Source organism: Haliotis cracherodii, unplaced genomic scaffold, assembly GCF_022045235.1.
Source record: "Haliotis cracherodii isolate W230 unplaced genomic scaffold, xgHalCrac1.p SCAF_4, whole genome shotgun sequence".
Classification (NCBI taxonomy): Eukaryota; Metazoa; Mollusca; class Gastropoda; order Lepetellida; family Haliotidae; genus Haliotis; species Haliotis cracherodii.
The window spans coordinates 19948258-19966365 of record NW_027266297.1 but is presented as its reverse complement, the minus strand read 5'-3'; the positions used below and the strand labels follow the sequence as shown (position 1 = coordinate 19966365).

General features: G+C 40.3%; 1 protein-coding gene across 1 annotated transcript in view; it reads left to right on the top strand.

Annotated features, from left to right (window-relative positions):
- The window catches only part of LOC139478957 (proteasome adapter and scaffold protein ECM29-like), a 55024-nt gene extending 38604 nt beyond the window's left edge, over positions 1–16420 (top strand). Inside the window, exons 35-51 of the mRNA XM_071261675.1 lie at positions 477–636; positions 2151–2210; positions 2372–2461; positions 2967–3033; positions 3451–3542; positions 4096–4162; positions 4274–4405; positions 4887–4955; positions 5449–5660; positions 6311–6354; positions 7212–7260; positions 7578–7721; positions 8475–8598; positions 9350–9455; positions 10552–10646; positions 11302–11373; positions 12428–16420. Of these exons, the coding sequence (XP_071117776.1) occupies positions 477–636; positions 2151–2210; positions 2372–2461; positions 2967–3033; positions 3451–3542; positions 4096–4162; positions 4274–4405; positions 4887–4955; positions 5449–5660; positions 6311–6354; positions 7212–7260; positions 7578–7721; positions 8475–8598; positions 9350–9455; positions 10552–10646; positions 11302–11373; positions 12428–12570 (1726 nt within the window). The 3' untranslated portion in view covers positions 12571–16420. The remainder of the gene's footprint in view (positions 1–476; positions 637–2150; positions 2211–2371; positions 2462–2966; positions 3034–3450; positions 3543–4095; positions 4163–4273; positions 4406–4886; positions 4956–5448; positions 5661–6310; positions 6355–7211; positions 7261–7577; positions 7722–8474; positions 8599–9349; positions 9456–10551; positions 10647–11301; positions 11374–12427) is intronic.
- Positions 16421–18108: the final 1688 nt, after the last annotated feature.

The following is an 18108-nucleotide window of genomic DNA, read 5'->3' as shown; positions in this document are numbered from 1 at the left end:
GAGAGCCATTTGCAATAATGAGAAGATTGTTTGAACTAAACATCTTTTGAAGAACAGATATATTGTTGTAATAGTGTAAGCCATTGAGTGAGTCAATTACTCGTTACAGTTGTAACTGGGTATGAGTATAGATTCATCAGTGCCATGTGTATCCACAATAGTGTAAGCCATTGAGTGAGTCAATTACTCGTTACAGTTGTAACTGGGTATGAGTATAGATTCATCAGTGCCATGTGTATCCACATCCGGGGCCCAAGTGACACAAGTTGCTGTGCAGAGTTGCTTCCCTTGGGAATGCCAGATACCTGTGCTTGTGGGTTTCACCAAAGTGGAAAATGTCTGAGACCTGCATCACTTCGGGGTTTCCTCCCACATTAAGCTGACACGCTATGATATATCTGGAATACTGTTCAAAGCAGCCTTAAACCCAACTCACACACGGATAATGACTTAAATTCTGTGTTGTTTCATTGTAGACTGTCCACCCTGCTGCAGATCAGTAAGAACGCTGGTGCCTTGATGAAGCCTCACATCCCTGTCCTGGTGGCTGCTCTCCTGGAGGCCGTCAGTGGGCTGGAGCCACAGGTCATGAACTATCTCAGCTTCCACGTCAGCACCCAGGCTACACAGGAAAAGGTCAGGAACACTGATGGTGTATGGTGAACAAGGGGCGATATTGTGTGACTTGTGTGACTTGTGTGACTTGTTAGAAACATGTTGAATCTTAACCAAAATAGTTTTCATTTTGGGGGAGGGGGTGGCAGTCGGGGAGCCTAGTGGTTACAGCATTCGCTCGCCATGCAGAAGACCTAGGTTCCATACCAATATGGGTACAATGTGTGAAGCCCATTTCTGGTGTCCCCCACTGATATTGCTGGAATATTGCTAAAAGCGGCGTAAAACCATACTCACTCACTCCTTCATTTCTAGGGAACAACTTCATCAAAAGACACACCTGATGAGCTATATAGTTGAGCTATTGAACTAGTGCCAGTTTTTTAACCACCCTCTCCAGGGCTAGCATTTTGGTAAACCTACATTAAACCCTGGATCCATTTACTTCGTTCTTGCGATTGCAAATTACTGGCTCTCAATTTTCATTAACATTTTATCGTCCAATCAAATGTCAACGAAAGGGTAAGGGAGGTAACTCCTATTGCCTAGAAACCAAAGCCACTACAAGTTGTTATGGACATGAAGACATCCTTTCAGTCAAAACGATTTTTCAGGGCTTTCTTTTGCATGTCAGTCAGGCTTTATTTGTTGAATTTCTCACAAACACATTCATAATCAATGGGCCTGGCCAACCAAACATTAAGGCTGGTTCGTAGCATTAGACTTTGTAGTGTAGCCAATCAAATTGGCAAATGGAAGTCAAGGGCAGGTAATTTGAGATTGCGAGAACCATGTGAATGGATCCAGGGGTGAATGTAGGTTTACCGAAATGATAGCCTTGGAGATATAGAGGATGGTCGCTCAGCATGCTTTGTATGTACTTACATAAAGTGTCGGGTGGACTCACCTCGGATCCACTTATTTTGTATTGCAACTACAACACCATTTAAATTTGATCACAGATCATTTCACAAGGTGTGAAAAATGATGGAGAGATTACTTAATATACTGCTCAAAAGAAGTTAAGGACCTATTGATTCTTTCATATTCAGGGCAGTCTGATAGCCTAGTGGTTAAAGCGTTCGTTCGCCATGCAGAAGACCTAGGTTCCATACCAATATGGGTACAATGTGTGAAGCCCATTTCTGGTGTCCCCCACTGATATTGCTGGAATATTGCTAAAAGCGGCGTAAAACCATACTCACTCACTCCTTCATTTCTAGGGAACAACTTCATCAAAAGACACACCTGATGACACCAGTTTATCTATGTTTAATTTGAAATAGAAATGAAATTCAGACGTTTTGGCTGGAACCTTTTGTCATGCTTAAAATAGAGAAGAAGAATTTTCCATTCATCTTTGTCTGCAATCAAATAGTTTTTAGTTTCAGTCACTGTTTCCATGTTTACCATTAAACCCAGTCTTACTGAATACAGTTCATGCATGTGTTCCTCTTAGTGCAACACATGCTTATGCCTACATGTGTGTGTCTGATAGTGTCACAACCTATGATGATACATTGTTCTGCCTCCAGCTTGACAGTGCCCGTATCGCTGCCTCCAAGATGTCCCCAATGATGGAAACAATCAACAGGGTAAGAAGGGGACTTCTGACAAAATGTTAAAGTCAAACTGATTTGCTCAAAAACTGAAAAAAAACTTCCTGTATGTGAGAAACTATGTTGTCAATTTTGTATAGACAATTGCCATTCAGAGCACCATAGATCATCCATAACGAAGTGTTGATATGTTCCAGTGTGTGCAGTATGTGGATGAGTCAGTATTACCAGAGCTGGTGCCACGGCTAGTGGACCTCATCAAGAGTGGCATCGGCGTCGGAACAAAGGTAAGGTGTTGGTGACAGTGTGTAGATAGAAACTAGTTCTTAACACATTATGAGTTGTAGGATCAGAGGATGATGCAACGTAATCCGGAATCTTTACTTGCCTGAATAGTTATAACAAGAAAAACACATTTACATGCCTTACAATGGGGTAGCCGAGTGGTTAAAGCGTTAGCTCGTCACGCCGAAGACCCAGATTCCTTACCCCACATGGGTACAATGTGTGAAGCCCATTTCTGGTGTACCCCACCGTGATATTGCGGGAATATTGCTAAAAGCTGCGTAAAACCATACTCACTCACTCACTCCAACTATCCCTAAGGATTCCTTTTTCACTATACAGAACTAGCTTATTTGACAGACAATCATTGAAGTGAGCTTATATATGTTGATTTATTGCATAGCACATTATGTTAGTTCAGTTACATGCAGTATTCTGGAGTCTTGTGTATGGTGGTTGTCCCTCTAGAGGTGAGGCTAGTCACCCAGTGATTGTGTTGTGTTCCAGGCTGGGTGCTCTAGCTTTGTGGTGTCCCTCGTCCATCAGTGTCCCCAGGATCTCACCCCCCATGCAGGTAAGCCTCATTGTGTAGCCCAGGGTTTACATGATGCGTAATTCTTACATGCTTGACAATACTTTCTTGAAATACTCGCTAAAGTTTTTGAGGCATAATTGATGCAATCAATTCGCTTGGGAAATCTAAATTTCCAAACAAAATACTTCCTCAGATTTTCTTTTGGATGATAGCATTTCAGGGGTACAATATAATGTGTTAACTTTCTCTGTCAACATTATTAGGCATATCTCTTGATGGGTCGCCCAAAATAGCTCAAGTTTTCTCTGATATTTACTTCCTCATGTGTTTATATGAACCACATTTAGGTCATCAGTCTTTTATAAACATAAGCTCCTCCTCATCTTATTAACTGTCTTGTATAAGCTTGTCATTAGTTCTAGAAGTACCTTGCTCTAATTCCCTCTGTATCCCCAGGCAAGCTGATGAGTGCCTTCCTCCATGGTCTCAGTGACAGAAACTCCTCTGTGAGGAAGTCCTATGCCTCAGCATTAGGATACCTGGTCAAAGTAAGTTGGTGTTGGCTGGAGCAACTCTATACCACTGAAACATGTGGAGCTGTTGGAAGAATCTTTTGTTGCAAGTTTTAATGAAGAGATGTCATTTGTTATTGTTTTTGATAATGATCAAAGTTAGCAAAGATGTTATTTTTAATTTCTTAGTGGAATTTATACCTATTCATAAAGTTGATTTATTGAAAGCTTGAATTGAAAGGAAATTGTAGCTAATTGTTGAATTCTGAAATCTATGATTTGTTTGTGAATTGTTTGTGATTTGTCTGCACTCAGCAATATTCCAGCTATATGACGACAATCTGTAAATAATTGAGTCTGGACCAGACAATCCAGTGATTGACATCATGAGCATCGAATGATACGATGACATGCATCAACCAAGTCAGTGAGCCTGACCACCTGACCTTGTACGTCACATACGACCTCTTACGACAAGCATAGTTGCCTTTTACAGCAAGTGTGGGTTGCTATGGACCTGTTCTACCCTGGATCTTCACAGGTCCTGAAATCTATGAGGTTTGGTAACAATATGTATGTTGTTTTTCAGATTGCCAAAGATAGTAGTGTGGAGAAGCTGATCAACCGACTCAGGTCATGGTATCTGGAGAAGGAAGGTAGGAGAATAAATGTTGGTCATGGGTATCATCAGTAGACTAATTACAGTATCAGGTGCATCATATAGGTCCAAAGTGACACCATCCTTAAGTTCCACTTTCTGATTTCAGATGAGTCTTTTCGGCTTGCGTGTGGCTTGACCCTGCAGGCGATGAGTCAACACAGTTCTGATGCCCTGAAGCGCCATGCTACTCTAGCAATGCCGCTAGCGTTCTTTGCCATGCATGAGAAGGTGAAGACAGGTGAGTTGCATGCTTAGGAAGTCAACAACTAATGGCTGCTGACTGCTGATTTTCTTTTGGGTTATGGAAAAGGGCAAGAGGTGCCTTATGAGATCCAATGAAATGTTAGGTCTGTGCATGACACCGTATTAACATGCAAAATATTTACTCTAACTCTTATCTCTTTCATGAATTTCCTGAAGGTTTTTGGTTTGAAATGAGGAAAATACACTCTGGGTATGTAGCTCAGTCGGTATGATATGGGTGTTAAGTTCATGGGTTCAAGACCCAATGGACTGTGAGAGAAACTGGTCCTTGGTGTACAGCTGAGTTGTTTCTCAGATTGCCGGTTTCCTGGAAAATTGTGGTACTGAATTCTTAAGGGTCTCTGTATTGTCCTCTAAACCAGTGATTGTTACTTGTCATAAGTTTAACATCCCCATGCATTCCTGTCTTCTCACTGTGTAATGTAAGTCATACAGAGAATCACTCATTGTTTCAGATGAAGGTGGCACGGCAGCCAGCAGCTCCCAATCAGTGTGGGAGGAGGTGTGGCAGGAGATAACACCAGGTCAGTTAGCAAAACCATTCTCTAAATGCACTGTTGCCCAGATTCGAGCAAGCAGTTTAATATCCTTGGACCTTAAGATTAATGGACTTCAGTTCCAGTAAGATAAATAGATGCTTAAAGGGGAAGTGTACAGATAAAAATCATGTTCCATCGAATGTAAAACAAAATAAAATTGTAGGGTTAGCTTATAGGTTGCAAGTCCTATGACGCTAGTTCTTCAAGCCCTTATATCAATAATTTTTGTCACATCACAAGTAGGAAGCTCTATATATGTATGATATTATTATGCCATTGTGTCCTTCCTAACTAAACAAGGGAGAGTTACCACCTTAGATTATGACGTAATGGTGCCAATTTATCTTGGCCATTGTCTATCCTCAACACAAAAGATGTCCAGTAACAGTTTATGATAAGACCTACATGGCCTCCTACTCGGCTTCTTATTCCGAAGACATTTCTGTAAACCTTCATCAGTCCAGTGCTTGTATGTCAGGAACGGAGGGAGGCCTGCGACTATACATCTCTGAAGTGGTGGAACTCCTGCAGATGTCCCTGGAATCCCAGCTGTGGAGCACCAAGGCCCAGGCGGCAGCTGCCATGAGCACCGTAGCAACCAAACTAGGGTCGTCGCTGGGACCTCCACATCTCGGCAACCTCCTCACAGCGCTGCTTAATGGTCTCCAGGGCAGGACATGGGATGGCAAGGTGGGGTCATCGGACAACACACTTTGTAACTTTCATCAATGAATAAAGGTTAATTAGGAGAGTATGTGGTGGCTGGATATGGGAGAATGTAAGATATGTAAGTATTTTTGTCATAATGAATAAATAAAAGAATTGGTTCTCAGGCAATGGCTTTTGAAAATGTAGTGTGGGCAGGCGGTGTATTTTGGGTTTTTTTGCTAAGGGAGGGGTGTGTGTGTTCAATCTAGTATGCAAACAAATTTTGTTTACATTTAGTTCGTCGAAATGATGTTCTTCTTAAATATTATAGCATTTCACTGCCAGGGTCGTGTGTTCGAGATGCCGAATATTTAAAGATTTTTTTTTTTTTAAATTGAAAATGGAAATAAAAATGAAACTTGCGATGGACTTTATGATGATGCGGGCACTGCCTGAGAACCAAGACTATTATTTTTTTTAGCCTTTGATATTTCAGTTTCATATTTCTAGTATGAATCAATAACACAACCGCCTGTCAGTTCTCTGAATGTGTCTGTCTAGTTGTTTTGTGAATGAATGGTTTGCTTGTTATATTTGGAAGACTCAGGCTGTGTGGAGCCAATTCTTGGTGTCTCCCTGCAGTATTGCTTATATAACAATATCCTCACTGTATCAGTCTATTGTTTCTCCAGGAGGCTCTGCTCCAAGCTTTGTCCACAGTGTGCACGTCTTGCAAGTAAGTATGACAGTCTTCTTCTCTTCAGGAACAAGACTTAGTAGTACCTACATGTATATAGTATATGAGAATGTTCTGAGATCAGTACGGATAGTCAGTCAAGATCACTCTGGTCAAACATCCGATTATGAACTTGGCCTGTCAGCACTATGCCATCCATATCGATTTCACTAGAGTAGAGTAGCCTATGAGCTGTGGCACTTTGGGATGTCGTCCTATGTTATACTGATATGTGATGATATAACTGAACTACTACTCAATACTCGCTCACTGCAGGATATGTATGGCGTTTTACCCTACATTATATGAGGGTCAGTGAGGTAGCTGTTTTCCAGCATGGGTACATTGAGCCCATTTCTGGTGTCCCCCTTCTGTCATATTGCTGACACATCTCTTAAATGCTAGACACTCACTACCTCCTTGCTGATTCCAGGTTAGCATAGGTCCCCATCTATGATGTAAAGAGGCAACCAAATGGATTGGGGGGTCAGGCTCCGTAAGAGTGTCCTCATACCCCAGTTGTGTGAATCGTTGCTCACAATATTGATCACTAGACTGTCTGATCCAAACTTGATAAATTGCAGGCGGCCATCATATCACTGAAATATTCTTGAGTGCATGGTTATGCAAACAAACCACACGCACTCACTGCCTGCTATAGCTTTTCGGTTCGGTGGGGTAGCCGAGTGGTTAAAGCGTTCGCTCGTCACACCGAAGACCCGGGTTCGATTCCCAACATGGGTACAATGTGTGAAACCCATTTTGGATGCCCCCCACCATTATATTGCTGGAATATTGTTTAAAGCGGCGTAGAACCCAACTCATGTATTCACTCACTATGACTCTTCTTGGTTCAGGGACACTATCAAAGAAAAGGATATAGGAGGACAACCCAAGGTTAAAGAGGTAAGTGGTTTTGTATGGCAAGCCGAAATCTATTGAAGGTATTGTGAGGTGGAGTATGTGTCCAGCACCCTGTTTGTCATAAGACCCAAATAACGTGAATGTTAGGTGGTTACGATATGTGGCTGAATAGTTTCTCAAGCTATCAACCATCACTTATTTGTTGCTGGTCTTTGCAGGTTTCCATGATGTAATTATAATACCGTTTATTAAAACATTTTCTTGCTCACTTACTCTTTATGATAAACACAGGAATATCTAAAACATTCTGACATGGTTTGCTGAAGATGCTATTGCCAACTACCTTTGTATGTTGTTAGATTGTTGAGGCAGTTCTACGTGAGTCCCGGAAGGAGAGACCAGCCTACAAGATTGAAGCGTTGAAGTGTCTCGGTGCCATCATCGAAGCATATGATTTGGACCTGTTCCGTGACGTGTGGGATATACTGCTACCAATGATCAAGGTCAGAAATGCATCCTTGTTTCCGTCGATACTAATGAAAAAGGACTTGTCACATTTCCTTGTTGACTGTCACTTTTGCAATAATGTAGATGTCAACCCTTCAGCAGATCAATTTTACAGACAAGTGAAAATATAACTTAATTCCTAACCCCTTTATTTAGAAATGCCTCCAGAACTTTATTACCTATCATTAGTGATAATTTGGGGACAAAATAAGCTTCAAGTACCCAAATGTCCAGGGTTTTAATTTGAAAGAACTACTAGTGATGTGATGACCAACATGGCTACAGAGTGTGGAGGGGATGTCCTTATGCGGGTGGCTACCCAGGAACACCAGCTGCTGTCTTTGGCTTGATGACAGAGATCAGGGCTCATATATATAAAAGCGACAAAACTTTTTCCATAATCATAAGAAATCTCTGCTAAAAGCAGAGTCCGTTTCATGATTCAAACTGTATCATAAGCTTGTGTTTTTGAGGTATTTGAGGAAAAGGGAGCTTATCCTGCCCCACTGGTGATAATAGGTTGCCGGTATGAACAATTGATTCAGCCATATAACAGTGTTTAGGATGAAACACTCAATGAATAAGTATCTGTAACAAGAAGTGTTGTATGTTTGCTGGTATAAGGAAAACAAACAAAACTCTGATTAGCATTCTGGTTCTTTTATCAATATGATGTAGAAAGCATTGAATATCAAAATATATCCAATGGCATTCATTCCAATATTGCAATGTTAGTATGAATGTTGCAGGAGAAGGACTCCGCGGACAAGGATGAGGACAAGGATGATGTACCATCTGCTGTGAAGCACAACTTGAAGGAGTGTGCCTATACTGCCCTGGGGGAGACATGGCCCACCACACCCAGCACACATGGTGGGCTCTCTTGACAAAAATAAAACATTATGCATGTTTTACTTATATTAATTGATTTTTGTATACTTTTCTTTTCTGATTTATGTAATTTCACAATTGTGGAATAATTATTTAATTTTCTCTGGGATTCTGTGAACTAATTTCTGTAATGAAATTGTTTTGATAAAAGTGGCAGTAACTGTATAAGGAGACATTTACAAAATCATGTTTTTTAAAATTAAATCAAAATGATCTGTAAACCACATAATAAAACATAGGTCTTTTCAATATCATATACATGTACATCATACTACTTTATGGTCATAGTCCAAAATATCTCTTGCTGGAAATAGCTGTAAAATTTCTGATTCGGTGTTAAACTCACTCACTCACTCACTCACTCACTCACTCACTCACTCACTCACTCACTCACTCACTCACTCACTCACTCACTCACTCACTCACTCACTCACTCACTCACTCACTCACTCACTCACTCACTCACTCACTCACTCACTCACTCACTGTTAGTGTACTCACAGGGACATATTGTACTCAGGTACTGTTTGAATACTTCTGGAGGGTGTCTCTTTACTTTGTTTTTTTTGTATTCGTCAAAGGACAAGCTTTTGCATTGTTAATGCCAAAATATTATAGATATCAATGGATGAATTGGTTTGTCATATTAATGTATCCACTCCAGTTTTGCTATATGTGACAGGAATCTGCATTTGACAAATGGATGTTTATATGAGTGTTGTGTCCCTTGCAGGTGAGTTTCAGGGCCGTGTGTGCGAGTCACTGTGTGAGGGAGTGCCAGTCAATGCGTGGAAGGGCCAGGTCACCATACTGAAGACAATGCACAAGTTTGTTGACAGGTGAGTGATAAACCTTCAGTTGAGAGATGTATATTCCTCAGAACTGATAATAATGATAGTAAGTGTATGGATATTGCTCATAGCTCCTGACACTTGTGTATGCTCAAAGCATGATGTGAATAGGTACCATCATAATGCAGGGTCTTCATGAAGGCCTTCATTACCATGTATAGATAGCAATACTTAAGCAAAGTGGTTCAAAGAATTCTTACTTGTATAGACAGCGAATGCAAGGATTTTAATGCCAGTTTGATGTGGGGTCACTGGTTTTGGGGTGGTGGGGTAGCCTACTGGTTAGAGCTTTCGCTCATCACGCAGTAGAGCTGGGTTTGATTCCAGACATAGCACAATGTGTGAAGCCCATTTCTGGTGTCCCCCTCTGTGATATTGCTGGAATATTGCTAAAAGCGATGTAAAACCATACTCACTCACTCACTCACTCACTCACTCGGGGCGGTCGGGTAGCCTAGTGGTTAAAGCGTTCGCTCGTCACGCCGAAGACCCGGGTTCGATTCCCGACATGGGTACAATGTGTGAAGCCCATTTCTGGTGTCCCCCGCCGTGATATTGCTGAAATATTGCTAAAAGCGGCGGTAAACCCTACTCACTCACACACACACACACACACACACACACACACACACACACACACACACACACACACTCTCACTCACTCACTCACTCACTCACTCACTCACTCACTCACTCACTCACTCACTCACTCACTCACTCACTCACTCTCACTCACTCACTCACTCACTCTCACTCACTCACTCACTCACTCGTTTCAATGACGACACTGATGCCTGACATCCCATACAACATACATGTACCACTACAACAGTCCAATCTAGACTATTCTTGACACAAAAGTGTGTTGCAGTTCTATTTCCTGCTACGATGGATCACTTCAGCAATGAGTGAGCTCAGTACAGGGCTCCTGTCATATATTATATGTTGTATATAAAAAGATATAAAGTATGTTGTGATACACTTAATATATGTATGTAATGAACACATGTTAAAAACCATTAAGCTCACTGTGCAGTAATATGGCTAAATCAGATCAAAAGTGGGAGCTGGTGTGTACTTGCAGGTTATCGTGTCTGAAGAAGGAGAATGTAGCCAAGGAGTCCAGTCAGATGATCCCCATCATAGACAAGCTGCTGGCCACTGTGATACCCCTCCTAGGTACTGCACATCATCCTGTAACACATGCAGTGCTTCTCCATCCTCCACAGATTCATAGCATATTAATGTAATAACCTGCTCCCATCTGATACGGGGAGGTCGGGTAGCCTAGTGGTTAAAGTGTTCGCTCGTCACGCCGAAGACCTGGGTTCGATTCCCGACATGGGTACAGTGTGTGAAGCCCATTTATGGTGTCCCCCTCTGTGATATTGCTGGAATATGCTTAAAGCGGCGTAAAATAAAACTCACTCACTCACCAATCTGATACTTCTCAGTGTGAAGATCTAACGAACTCTCCAAAGAAGTCTCGTCAGGCTAACCCTGAGTGAACTTAGAACTCCCAATCTATATTGGTCATAAGCCAAACATTTCATGTCTCAACCACATTGATTTGGAAAATTTTAATCTTTACGAAGGAAAACACAACTATTCCCAGAGCACACCCTTTTGGGAGTAGTCTAATTCCAACAAGAATTGTACACATATTTCATTTTGGTTAGGATGGAATTCTATATATCACTTATATATGCAAAGGACAATACTAAATTACAATGGTACTGAAATAAATTCGTTAACCCAGAAATTCCTGAAATTTAACTAGAAACGTGTGGATGAATATTGGTAGAAGAATTCAGTGATGGTTGTGTATTTGCAGGTAACATGAAGTATGCTGTGATCCGAACTGAATCTCTTGCTGTGATAGAAAGTATTGTGTCAAAGCTGCATGGTAAGCATGTTTGATGATATTTTACAGTTAGCCTTCTTTCTTGAGAGTTGAAGAATCTTTAAGCCACTACCCTTGTTGAAGAATAAACAGGGACCTTAAAACATTTCTCCTTGTCCTTTGAATATTTTAATTATTGAACATTTTAGTTGAGCTATTGAACTAGTGCAAGGTTTTTTAACCACCCTCTCCAGGGCTAGCATTTTGGTAAACCTACATTAAACCCTGGATCCATTTACTTCGTTCTTGCGATTGCAAATTACTGGCTCTCAATTTTCATTAACATTTTATCGTCCAATCAAATGTCAACGAAAGGGTAAGGGAGGTAACTCCTATTGCCTAGAAACCAAAGCCACTACAAGTTGTTATGGACATGAAGACATCCTTTCAGTCAAAACGATTTTTCAGGGCTTTCTTTTGCATGTCAGTCAGGCTTTATTTGTTGAATTTCTCACAAACACATTCATAATCAATGGGCCTGGCCAACCAAACATTAAGGCTGGTTCGTAGCATTAGACTTTGTAGTGTAGCCAATCAAATTGGCAAATGGAAGTCAAGGGCAGGTAATTTGAGATTGCGAGAACCATGTGAATGGATCCAGGGGTGAATGTAGGTTTACCGAAATGATAGCCTTGGAGATATAGAGGATGGTCGCTCAGCATGCTTTGTATGTACTTACATAAAGTGTCGGGTGGACTCACCTCGGATCCACTTATTTTGTATTGCAACTACAACACCATTTAAATTTGATCACAGATCATTTCACAAGGTGTGAAAAATGATGGAGAGATTACTTAATATACTGCTCAAAAGAAGTTAAGGACCTATTGATTCTTTCATATTCAGGGCAGTCTGATAGCCTAGTGGTTAAAGCGTTCGTTCGTCATGCCGAAGACCCGGGTTCAAATCCCGACATGGGTATAATGTGTGAAGCCCATTTCTGGTGTCCCCCATCGTGATATTGCTAGAATATTGCTAAAAGTGGCGTAAAAACCATACTCACTCACTTTGTCATATTTGAAATTGGGATATAATATGTCTGCTTCTTCTTGCCTAGATGCCGGACAGTTACCTCTGCTGTCTCGTACCAGTGTCGGTAACAAGCTCGTAGAGGAGTTATCTCCCATGTGCGAGGATGGAGTTTATGAACTGCGAGAAAAAGCTGCTGATTTAAAGAAGCTGCTTACAGCATCAGCGTGATACTAGAGTTATCTGCCCTTGATAGACATGACCATTGGACATTCCCTACAAAGACTGTGTGAGAGGTTTAGCTGCATGGATGCAGAGATTGAGAAGTCCACAATAAATATCTTTACACCCAGTGATGTTTATCAACAAAGGTTAATGGGCTTCCACTACTATAAGTAGAAGCACAATTGAAACGGATTCTCAATCAGATGTGTCTTGTCCTGGTTGATGTTTGAGGTCTGTGTCATGGAAGTCTATTTGTCATGTAGTGTATTGGCCTGCATTGTTATCCCAGCAGTTCCAGTTTGTGTTGATATTTATTAATTTGCCTTACAAATGAATTAAGGTCATCATTTCATGGGAGCATTTCAGGAATTAAACACAAAAATAGTCCTCCTCTATGACACGATGTACAGGAACACTGACTTAGATACAAACGTTTGATTACAGTCAACTTGAGATATTTCGGACAGTCATCGGCCTAAAAATCAATTTATATATCCATAGTTGATGGTGACCAGCCCTCCACGTAGCGACCAATTTGGTTGCAATTGCAACTTTAATACATTTTGGAACCTGTGTTAAATGCCTGATTGCCAGTTGACTCCCATTAATAAAAGTTTCATGGGGACTAAAATATTTCACATATTGAATGAAATTCGAGTAGAACATCGCTTGTCTGTATGAACATCATGACTTCCCTGTTTAGGGTGTTGTGTAACACCATACTGCGATACCGAAGTCTTGTGATGTTATCGTCTATAATGCTACAAGTTTAGTTATTCTGGTCATGTGCACATTTCTGTTTACTTTTACAATGGCGGGATGTTCAAATCATAGAAGAATATTTCAACTTGTTTTTAAGAGCTATCTCTAAGCCGAACTGTCCATCACAGAATGATGACATGAATAACAGAACTATGGCTTTTATTGCCAGCAGTCCTAAAAGATGTTTATTAGATGCAGATGTTTGTGGGCTTTGGGATGGAGACGACTGAGATTACTTCATCTGCTATGAATGTGTCTGATAGTAATAACTGAATCAGAAATCCCAGCGATTGCATCAAACAAATATTGGAATAAAGCAAAAACGCAGCAGCACTGTTGTTTCAGGTAACTGGCTAAGTGAATTCCAGTGATGGTCTTTCAACAAGGGTAATTGTTCAATGACTTGTCTTTATTGCAGCAAGTTTTTTTCAGACACATTGGAACAATTGGAATGATTTCTTATCTTATAAATTAATTTCTTAAAAAATAAATTCTTTATGAGCCGTAATCAATGTGGCTCCTTATATTTAAATGTGGCTCCTTTAAGTTTGAAATGGCACATAGGAATATATTGCCAGGAGTCAAATGGCTCCCAGGAAAAAATCTGAGCTTGGTGTGCTGTTGACATTATCTCTGTCGCGGGATACTAATCAAAAGAAGTTAAAGAACACCCGATTCTTTCATATTACTACAGTTAATCTCTCATGGCATGATACATTAACTATAGTCATATGAAAGAATCGGTGTTCTTTCTTTCTAACTTCTTTTGTGTAGGATACCTATAGTTGGTATTATTTAATACTGAGAACTGTTCCTTAATACTGACAATGATATATCCAAGTTGACTGTAAGAAAAAATGGTTTAATCTAAAGATGTCCTTGTGGTTCTATCCTTGTACCATTTCTAAGGATGTGTTATCATTCTACATGTTACCTGGGATACCTGAGGTAGCCTTGTACATTTCATGGTTAATGTCTTTGTGGAGGGGATTCTAATCACATTTTACTTTCTAGAAATAGTCCTTCCTGTTGTTGAAATATGTATGTTATGTGTTGGTTTGTCTGGAATAGTATTTTGATTGGTATTGCACCTGGCAAGAAAGAATTACTGAGTATGTGGTACAGCTAACAGGGTAGAGGTACAGTGTGGGATAGTGATATGTCCAGTTTCGGGTCAAAAGAACATGAAATTTGTGGTAGTGCATGGCTTTAGCATTTTTTTACATCTCGTACTATTACTACTGGCAGAGTGTTTTGAAAGCAGTAACAGTTACATATCCATGTAAATGGTCTTAAATAAATGCTCTGAAACCATGGTAATAGATATCACCCCAAAACAATTACAATCCTTGCCAGAAATATTTCTAGCTATTTGCGACAAATGACCCAAAAGATTAAACTTGTAGAAAAGCATATACAAATGTATACCTCATTATTTTTATATTTGGTGATTACAATAAAGTGGCATATATTTATTGATATTCCCAACTGTTTCATGCAATAAAGATATTCTTGCCACTTCGTCAAAGTATTGACTACAATGCTGAAATGAACAAATTAATCGCCTAACATTTTAAACAGCTCTACTGTTTTCATGCAGGCGACTGACTATATGCCCGAAATATTGCAAATGTCATGTTAAATATTTTCTCACTTGTTCTTCAAGTCATTGTTGAGGAAGCGCTCCATGTACAGCCAGCTGTCATTGGCTGAAGGAAAATCAGCAGCTGTAGCAGACAGACATGAGCTGTAGTTGTCTAGATTTAACTATTGCAATCATTCTGGTATCTCTTTTGAATCTTAATGGTGGAAGGTGTTGAAGGTAGCCAAGTGGTTGAATTGTTGGCTCACAACTGGGTTCAGTTCCCTACATGGGTACGATTTGCCCATTTCTCACCATATTCGCTCTCTCATTATTTTAGTGGTGAGGGTTTGGTACTGATAATTTATGAATTCCCTGTATTTCGTGTCAAATATGTTATGAATAGCAGGTTAAGAGGATACTGTTGAAGGTGATGAACCTTAGATTGAACCCACCATCCACAGCAAACCTTGAAAGAAAGAGAAATATTTGTCTTCATCTTGGGACTGCCTATTGTTTCCGCTGCTAGAAGCTGAATGTTCGTTCTGTACTGCAACATACTTTGTGATTAGACCATCCTGTCTTGATTAATGAAGTTTCCCTGTTTTGAGAATATGTTTTACCCATGTCAACATATCAGATCTTGTTTGAATTCATTAGTATTGTTTTTTTTAGCTTTCATATGAAATTCATTAATATTTGAAGTGATGAAATACTCTGTCTGTTTGTTGACCATTTGTTGTATCTTTCCTCAATTTTACTTAAAACTTAATGCTGTAATTTTCTGTAATTTCTAAGCATGACTCCAAGATTGATGATCAGAATGAACGTTAGATTCTGCACTATTCAAATGAGAAGGGTCTTTTCAGTACTGAATTTCTACAGTATGTTGAATGTTGGATTTGTGGATCTTTTGCCTATAAAGTGCTGGAGCTATCTGATCAGTGTTGCAAGTGGAACGCATTGAAAGGAAATAACTCGACAGCTAGCTCAGTCTAGGGCTGCATTTATCATGTTTCTGTTACCTGTTTGTCCTGTTTTGAAGTGTATATAACCTTCATGACTTGTATGATAACATGTGACATCCTGTTTATAGTATTTAAATGCTTGTATCTCAAGGGCCAACTGTCTTCCTCTGTATGTCACCACATACCTGAGGGTGTCCACTACTTGGCCCACAATGAAATTATTATTCAATTTTCATTTCATTCAAAATATATCTCATTGGTAGGGTACATTTCTAATTTATTTTTGGATGTATCGTTCGTGAAAGTCATTTACAGGTTTCGAAACTCTCGTTCATGATTTCAGTCTTACCTTTATGTTTGTGGCCATAATTGTAAGTATAAAACTACCTGTCTACATGTCCGGTTTATCCAGGTGGACGAAAGGACCCGAAATGTGACATGTGAAATATGACAGGTGTCTGACCCAGTGAACGTGTATGTGTCCTGTTGGTACAGGAATGGATGTGTGGAGATTTTCCCACAATAAACAGGTTATCCTATCTCAGCACGTGTTGTGTTATATATGCAGAATTGTGTACATGGAATGCAAGTTTTGTGGGCAAGAGTGGTCCAGTTGTATTTGCACTGCTGCTGTTCTCTGTGCAGAGTTGCGTCCCTTGGCTTGCCAAAATCCATTCCAGTATGTAGTATGGTGCTGACAAGCCTAGGGTCATGATCATGGGGTGTGTGGACTTAAACAAATGATCAACAGGCTCTGGCAGTGGCTAACAGTCGCAACACAAAGAATTGCTGCACCTTATACGACCTGTGTTCTCTGGTGACCTGAGAAAATAGCTAGGAATACTGTTAATCCTCCGCCTTCTTACAGATTCTGTACAATGTTCCTCATTCAGTCTTGCTTGACAATGGTATAAGGTTCTATACCGAAACATCGCCTTTATAGTATTAAAGAAGTTGTTAACCGTGAATTGTTTAGTTTGTCGTCCGCGAACTTCTATGTAATGCCAATCAAACCATTAAAATTAGTATTGTTTAAAATGCATACTGTAATCATTTGACCGCTCATATGTACATGAGGGCGGTCGGGGAGCCTAGTGCTTAAAGCGTTCGCTCGTCACGCCGAAAGACCGGGTTCGATTCCCGACATGGGTACAATGTGTGAAGTCCATTTCTGGTGTCCACCACCGTGATATTGCTGGAATATTGCTAAAAGCAGCGTAAAACCATACTCGCTCGCTCACTCACTCACTCACTTATATGTACATGTTCTTACTTGTTTCTGGTGCATATTACCATACCCATCAAGCTGAAAGGTTGTAGCATCAGTCCCCTGCCTTTACCAATAGCAGCTTCTGTTGCTGCAATGATGCCATGTAGATACAGATGCAGAATTTGGACGCCCCGTCCATTTTTTGGCGAATCTATTTATGATATAATAAATTTTATCAGCAAATATCAGCAAAGTTACAGTCATATTACTCGTATGTAGTGGTTGTGGCATAGCGTTCGTCTCGAAGACCCGTGTTTCTGATATTGCTGATATTGCTGGAGTATTTCTAAAAGCGATGTAAAACTATACTCACTTGTATGTAGACATTGTGCAAAGGATATCTCCCCCCATGTAAGATTCTCAGATCTATGGAATGTTACCTATCTATGATAGTACCATATATGTACACACTATGAAATAAGCAAGTGTAATTGTGAAGAGGGAAGCAACAAGACCTAGAGGAGGAGTGAATTAAGCTCTTTGGTGAATCGTGAACTCGGGTATGGTGCAGAAGTACTAAAGATGGTAATCAACAAGGATCCTGGATTCAGTCCAAACAATCCGCATATCCTGGTAAGGATCCGGGACGCAATTCCAGGCAACGGCTTAGACTACTGGGCCATCTGTGTCTACTGGGCCATCTGTGTCTCTCACTGTGGCCCTTTTTCAATTTAAATAGAGTTGTTTCCATCAAAATCCTAAAATAGTATATAGACCAAGGGTTAATCTACTGCCAAATGTCTACTAGAGAGTCTCCATTGAATTTGTCCTACTCCTGTTTTGTCGTTATTTATTGTCAAAGTGGCTGTGTACGCCCATGCGGTCTGTACATGTATGTATATTATATGCTCCAAAGTAAATCCTCAACTAGAGGGGCGGTCGGGTAGCCTAGTGGTTAAAGCGTTCGCTCATCATGCCGAAGACCCATGTTTCATTCCCCAGAAAGGTACAGTGCGTGAAGC